The 7,909-nt window shown below is 35.5% G+C and overlaps 1 protein-coding gene across 1 annotated transcript in view; it reads left to right on the top strand.

Moving 5' to 3' along the window:
* The window catches only part of AP3B1 (adaptor-related protein complex 3, beta 1 subunit), a 164,816-nt gene that overhangs the window by 89,279 nt on the left and 67,628 nt on the right, over positions 1–7,909 (top strand). Inside the window, exons 16-18 of the mRNA XM_009327253.1 lie at positions 4,237–4,423; positions 5,381–5,511; positions 7,704–7,815. Of these exons, the coding sequence (XP_009325528.1) occupies positions 4,237–4,423; positions 5,381–5,511; positions 7,704–7,815 (430 nt within the window). The remainder of the gene's footprint in view (positions 1–4,236; positions 4,424–5,380; positions 5,512–7,703; positions 7,816–7,909) is intronic.

The raw sequence follows: 7,909 nt of genomic DNA, 5'->3' as shown, positions 1-7,909 counted from the left end.
TATCTAAACTGTCTCCTTTTGGCCCATTACATAATATTTACTAATTTTCCATATAATTTTTGTAATTTTACACTAATTTGTACACACCATATTTGCCTAAAAATCCATTTCCTACAAGGAGATGATGATTTCTGTGATTCTTTTTCCAGTTTCACATCTTAATACATTTTAAACTGCCATTATAGGTGTTGCATAACCCTTTGTTCAAATACGGTAATGATGATAAAGCAGAAGAAGCTGTTTTCAGACATGCCTACTAAATGACGAATTTCATCAAAAGGTGTTTTCCTCTTTTAGTTTTAGGTTAGTGGAAAAATAAGTTGTCTTCTCAAGTGGTCAAACTATTCATATACAAAATTCTAACAGAGTAGGTTGATGAATTGGCTTGATTCAAAGCTCCTTCCAAAACAGAATATGATGGTTTTGCCTTTAGGAGCTGGCAACACTCTTCCTATATCTACATCCTTATTCCCAGAAGTAACTCTTCTTTACTCACTCAGTATTAAAACATTTCTTTCTGGAGTGAGTTCAGTTCCTAAAAAGTCTGCCATTTTTCAGTCTAATTTTTCAAAATTGAAGGCAAATCTTGTACACTTGACTGCTCAGTTGTCAGTCTGTCCATCTCTCCTCATCCCCATATTTTCTCCCTCCATATCCTACCCCACCATGTAATACTTTTTTGAATCCTTTATCAGTTTCATCCAAAGTCAATGGAGTTGTGAAAATCTCAAATCTACAATGTCACTTCACTGAAAAGTAGTGGTAGGATAGCCAAGAGAGACTCAACACCAACCAAACAGACAAAAAGAGCATTTTCCCCAGATGAGGGAAAGGCAGGTAAAACTCATCTGTTAAGTCTTGTTTGGAGAAAAGCACAAAATTCTGGAGGAAATAAGACTTTGTTATTTTTTCCCTTTCTGTGAATATATTATTTGCTGATAATTTCCTTAGGCGTATGTTCAAACACTTAATGCAGCACATTCTCAGGAATGCTTTTTAAGTTTCAGGATTTTTTATAAGAATTTCCAATATCCTTTAAATCCTGTGATCAGCCCATGAATTTTCAAAGGCTGTTTATAATTTAAGGAAGAGTTTCAGGTTCAATCCTATCTGGATAAATACGTAATAAGAACAGGCTTTCCTCTGGTTGTCTATGTTGTTTGGTAAACTTGCTTTCTTTTTTCATCACTTAGGGACATAAAAATCCTTATGAATGTGCTAGATAGCTGTCTAAATGGAGCTCATATAAGAGAAAGTGTTATGCAGAAAATGCCATCTAATCGCCTTAGCTGTTTCTTGCGTATAGCAGGAAGAAGAAAGAGATTTTGATGGGTTTCTGTTGTGTAACACAGTAGGAGTTGCACCAGAAAAAGTCCTGAGTAGTCCTAGTGTGTAAATAGGTTTGTCAAATGTGGTTTAGCACAATAGCCTTATCCTATGTATCTGAAGAATGAAGTTAACTGCAAGCTAATGATATCAAAGAGTGGACAGATAGCTGTTTCTCTCCCATTGTAGAGCCTCATCTGTTGGGGATACTTAAAATTTTTCAAGTGGGGATCTACCAAAAGGTTAATTGCTGCTAATATAGGATAGGCATTAAATTCTTAAATAAAATTATTGCCACTAGAAAATTCTAGAAATGTTGCTGAAGAATGACTTGAAGTATACTTTTCATATTAGCCAAACCAAAATGTACAAAAAATAGTAATAAATTCTAACAGTGTGGAGATAAAAGAAATGATACAATGCCTATATAATAAGCATGTCCATATAATGGGTGATGTTGACATATGATAATAAATGTATTATATCATATATCAGAATATTTTGTCTTACTGTTCTATGAAGCAGTCATGGTGTGCAGATTCTGTCATATTTCACCAAATTAACATGCTTGCTCAAATAATTTTCAGCTTCTTTTGGATATTCCTTTGTTGGAAAAACTGATGTGTGTTCATTACTTTATTTTTTGTTTTTAATTAAAATTAATTGTTTCTATTAGCTACCTCCATGTAGAAAAGCTTTGCTACTTGTTTGGTTGTGTTGATGTAAGGCAAGAAAAAAAAAATAGTGTTTTCTTGCTGTTTTCATGAAAACTATTTGTACTATATGTGATGCTTGCAAGGAGACTTCTTGCAGATATGGAGCATTCTTCCATATAAATTCTTTGTGTCTTTATCTGTATTGGACAATATGGAAAAGATATTTTAGGGGAGAGGAAAGGGAGGAGGAAAAGGGAAAGGATCAGGGGGAAAATGATCCCATTAAAGAAAACGCAGTCTTTCAGGATCAACTCTTTATCTAATTCCGTCAATGCTCGCTGAAAAAGTGCCCACCATGATAGCAAGACCCTCAACTTTTCCCATCCCTATAGCAATTCACAAGCAAAGACCACTGTGTTTTATGATCCGTTCTGCTGAGCTTTCTGCCATGACAGCAAGGAGTCTTGTTTTGTTTTACAGAGGAGAAGTGATGGCAAAGGCTGAAGGAGGTATCCCTCATTTAGTTTAATTCATGCTACCTGGAAACCCTCCCTTCCAATTCCATTTAGATTGAACAGCATAAGTCCTGCATGAGTGCAGATTACGTATGTTCTGTCTGAGGCAGTTGTTTAAAATTTTATACCCTGATATAGAAATAGCTGCCAATAAGCTGTGAAATACATATGGGAAAGTTTTACCTTTCCCAGAGCTAAGACAGTACCTTGGAGGAAAAAAATATCTTTTCACAGAACAATCCTTGGGTATCAGAAAGAAAAAAGAAACAAACAATGTTTCACTGAAAGGTTTTTTTAACTACACTTTTACTATTAATCTAACTTAACATGACTAATTTCTTCAAATCTTTGGTACCATAGGGTATGTTGTGAAATGCTTGCATATATTGCATTGTATGTGGTTAAAAATTAAAACCATTTTTTATTTACTGTGTATTTCACTTACAGGTCTTAATCAATATTCTGAAAAAGTATTTTTACATCTTTAGAAAAAAACTGTAACTTGCATCCTCAAGGTGGAAATTATTAAACTGAACTTTTCTTAGCAAATGGCACATAACCAAATTGATTTTTTTACATATTTTTCCACTCACATGATTGAAACTGTTATTGTTATAACAATAGCATGATAAACAAGATATATATGCAAGATTGTTTCTTTCTATAAAGAAAAGTCCTCCTTGACAATACATTTTTAACCCTGTGTTATTCATTCATTCTGAGTTGAAATACTAAAAATTTACTTCCTTATGATGGTATATTATTTTTGCTCTTTCTGCTGTTTGCTTGTACATAAAGAAAGTGACATACTACTTTCAAATGTATGTAATGGATACAAGTCTGTTCAGCACTATTGTTCTGGTTACACTACATTATTTCTAAGATACTGGGAAAGTTTCCCTGATTTTTTATATTCTTCTTTTAGTTTTTAAAATTAAACTGAATTATTAAAATTATTTAATACATGTTAATATTCTCAGACATCAAATTAGGAAGTCCTATTATGCTGTAAAAAGCTGTGATAATATAAGTTGCTCTCTTACATAAATAAATAAATGACCGATATTACTGGAGGCTTTAAGCTTCAAGAAAAAAATGGAAGAAGTCTTTTATCCTGGTTTTTAGAGGGCATCAGCAGCTTGCTTTTATGAAAAAGTAACAGCTAAATGCACTGCAAATAATTTGCAGTAATCCAGTTCAGTGATTCATGTGTCTGCTTTAATGGGTCATAATTCAGGATAAAGTAACTGAGTGCAGTCAGAGTGCAGACACTGCTTATGCCAGGGACAGTATCTCTTCATAAAACACACCTCAGCAGAAGCAGTTTGCCAGCCCCCTAATACCCTCTGATGTTTTGATGTCCTGCATATTTTTCCGATTAAGTTTTGAGTGCCATGTTTTTAGTTGTATTTCCACATTCATTATCCTCACGTAGACCCTTCAGCGGGTTTGCCATATATGATTATTTTTTTAATGATGCCTTTCTTTCCACTTCAGCAGTTTAATAATCTAGCACATGGCTGCTTCTCAGTACTCAGCATTCACCTCCCCAATACAGAAGAGGACATGTGCTTTGGCTTCAGAATTCCATTTGCAGCTTTAGAAATGCATATTCCCTGTGGAACAACATTTGTTTGACATAACCATTCATTTTTATTACCTCTTTAAATATGTTTATCCAGAGTTATCAATAATCATAAATAACTTGTATTCTGTTCTTGTCCTGTTTTTTTCCACAGACAAAATTGCTTACCCAGTACGTATTAAATCTCGGCAAGTATGATCAAAGCTACGACATCAGAGACCGTACAAGATTTATTAGGCAGCTTATTGTTCCGAATGAGAAGAGTGGAGCTTTAAGCAAATATGCCAAAAAAATATTTCTGGCACAGAAACCTGCCCCATTGCTTGAGTCTCCTTTTAAAGGTATAACTGCCAAAATCATTTGGTAAATGTTCATTGTGTAAAGGAATGTGGCAGCCTGTTCTATTTCAAATATGCTCACAAATTGTGTCACTTAGCAAATACAAATGATTAATATGCAAGGGTACTTGCTCTGCTTAGTTGCTTTTCAGCAAGCAAGGTTTGCATGGTGCAAACACAGCGCATTTCTCTGATGATAAACCCTGACAAACATCCATTTCTATTCATGTGGATTTAAAATTTGATTTAAATAACAGAAGGTGTGTCTTTTGAGGAAAACTATTCTTCAGTGTGGGAAAATAGCTCTAGTCTTTTATCTGGAATTTAATAGAAGGTTGTTAATGTGAGTATTGCAAATGTTTTATGAATCTGAACTAAATTGAATCTCAATAGATTAGATTTTTATTGTTTTTCTCCAAAGTCATAATTTTCCCTTTGCATTTTCTGTGTCCTTTTACAAGTAAGAACCATGGTCTGTCTTCTGAAATTAAAAGGTTATCAGGTAATCTTAATTAAAAATGCTCTGTTATTGTGACAATTTCCAATTTTGATTTTCATACTTACTTAGTCCCAGTTTTGGAGCTCTAAAAGGAGCTCCATTTTGAAGAAAAACTATTAAAATTCTGGATGTGTTTGTGCCAAGACATGTATATGGATTGTTTAACTGTGCTGTCATTCTTAATATTCACAGTAAAGTAATTTTTAGAGAAGCTACATTTCAGAGCAACACCTCTAAACACACTGACTGATTAGCTTTTTTATTGACCATTATGGGGGAGATTATTGTAATCTATGGACTGAAATCAGTTTTTTGACCTATGAAGAGCTTCCTAGTTTATATTTATTCCATGACATTTGAGGTAATATAATGGCAATTACCTTTAGCCCTGATTAAGATTGCTTTGTGGTAGAGCTCATAGTGTTTGTGTATTTCTCCCCTCCCCCCCCTTTTTTTAATAGATCGGGATCATTTCCAGCTTGGCACCTTGTCTCACACGCTGAACAGCCGAGCCACTGGCTACCTGGAGCTGTCCGACTGGCCAGAGGTGGCGTCTGACCCCTCTGTCCGAAACGTTGATGTAGCCGAGTCGGTACGTCAGCATCATTAAAAGTAACTTCGTTGAAGGCACTTGTCAGTATAGAATATTAGCCTAAAATACAAGTATTCAAATACTATCTGTATGCTGTACTGAAAAACATTGAGGCATGTGAACATCCGAGTTGCTTATTTTAGCTTGGAAACGGAACATGTGGAAACCTATACGATGCTTGCTCTTTTCTTTTCAGTGAGAGAAGTGGATCAACTATAGGCCACTTCTGCTTCGCTTGTGGATTAAATGGGCTTTTTTCTCCTCCATCTCACTTTTGATTTCATACCTCATATTCACTGTGCGGTATGTTAATTGCTGTTAATGATGAGTGTAGCTGGACTACCAAAGTAGGAGGTGAGCAGAGGTTTGTTCATGTACAAATCCAAGTCTAAACAGAAAAAAATTAAGTAATATAAACAAAAGGCAGTGGCAGGGGGAAAAATTATGTATGTTTCAAAGTGAAAGTTTGGCAGAGACCAGGGTTTACGTTTCAGATCATCTGGAGAGAACTGGGAAAGTTAATAATAGGAAAATGTCATCTATTAGTGCACTAGTCATTTGTTGACATTACAGGGCTGGTCTTCTATTACCAATAGCTTTTTGTTACTGGATTGTAAATGCTGAGGCAATGTGATGTTCTGCTACCAGAGTTGCAATTTATGCGTCAGGTACTAGAGTTCTCCTAAATGTCAGTGAAAGCTATTGAACAGTAACAGGAATATAAATGTATTGGAATATAGTGTGCTGATGGTGCTCCCAGAGGTATGTCATTGTAACAGGTATACCCAGAAAAGCATGTGGTCCTTGTCAGGAGCCAACTTTTACAGTAAATCGCACATGAATTAATTTGCATATAAGATGTAAGGCATAGAATAGATAAAATTCTAAAAAACAGGTATGACTTGCAGAAGCCAGTGAACAGCAGCGTGGTGGAACAAGCGTTTCTCCTTAGTACTTTAATATTATTTGTCTACCTTCTTATATACATTTCAGGAAAAGAAGTATTTGTGTACAAACTTCTGAAAGCTTTTATGGGGAGAATCTGAAGGCAATCAGCTCAAGCTGGGGATTATAAATGATAGGGTTGGCGTGAAAGAATGTGTGGAGGTGCCTTTGTCCATAAAAACAAAAAGTATTGCAGGAAATTGATCAAATGGAGTAACATCCATCTACAACATAATAGAAAACATCTCCCTCCAACCATTTAAACCTCAAAACAAACATGAAAATCCTTTCCCCGTGTTTTTTTGGAAGTATTTTCTTTGGAGAGCATCTCATTGTCATTAATTTTCTGGTTCCTCTAATACTGCATGTGCCTGCACAATATATGTGAGTGAAGCTGAGTTATTAAGCTGCAATCCACAATTAAATTATTTATAGCCAAAAGCTTTTTAAAATACCAGTTACTGGGTGGAGCATTACAAAGCTTTAGCAGCTTTTGGTGTTTAAGAGGAAGCCAGTGTGTCTCTAGTGCCATACACCGTTGCAGGTCACAGAGCTCTTTCAAAAGTTAGTCTTATTCCAGATCAGAGCCGTCACTGAGGCAGACCTGTATCACTCTGTTGATATAGTTGTCTGCCTATTTGCTTTTTTTCTGGCCTGAGTTTTTCTTCTGCTTCTCTAGCAGTGTAGGGGGATATGGAAAGAAAAAAAGTCTGGCCAAGAATTGCCACGTTCTAGTGTTCTCTTGGTGGTAAGAATTACCTTTATTTGGAGAATTGCAAAGGAAATGAAAGAGAATTCCTCTGTGGCTGCTGGTACTTCTGCTGCCTGCTGGGTCCACATGTGTTTTCCCCTTAAAACTTGGGATGATAAAGGTGTGGTGACTAGCCATACTTACCCTTCATTCTAGTCATAAGCTTAACTCAGCTGGATCTAGAGGTAAAACTCTGAGACTTCAGGTTCTTTTGGCATAGAAATTTATTTATGGTTACTGATGCTTTTAATCTGCCTTAGTAAATCTTTTTCTAGACTCTCTAATAGACATATCTCACTTTTTATAGGTATGTACAAAACTTTTAGTTGTCCTAATTGTGTAAAGTAAGAGAAGTTTAATAGTTCCTCTTGAGTTGCTTAGAGGATTTATTTAGAAACTGCTTAATACTACTACGAGTGTTTTTCTTTGCCATGTTGTGTGTATATTTTTGTATTGCTGGTTGTAAAAGTAAACTTAAGTTGAAATTTATTTACAGGCAAAGGAATGGACTGGAATTCTAGGTAAGACAAAGAAAGAGAAACCTACTGAAAAGTTCTACTCTGAGTCAGAAGAGGAGGAGGATGAGTCTGCCAGTACCAGTGCATCAGGTAGGTGTTTGGAAAGCAACATGCGTCTCCACTGCCTGGAGAACTGTATCTTCAGAACTGGCAACTACTGAAAAAGAATCGGAAAAAACTTCCA

The sequence above is a fragment of the Pygoscelis adeliae genome, unplaced genomic scaffold (genome assembly GCF_000699105.1).
Source record: "Pygoscelis adeliae isolate BGI_AS28 unplaced genomic scaffold, ASM69910v1 Scaffold26, whole genome shotgun sequence".
Lineage (NCBI taxonomy): Eukaryota > Metazoa > Chordata > Aves > Sphenisciformes > Spheniscidae > Pygoscelis > Pygoscelis adeliae.
Note: the sequence above shows the minus strand (reverse complement) of the source record. Positions and strands in the feature narration are given on the sequence as shown.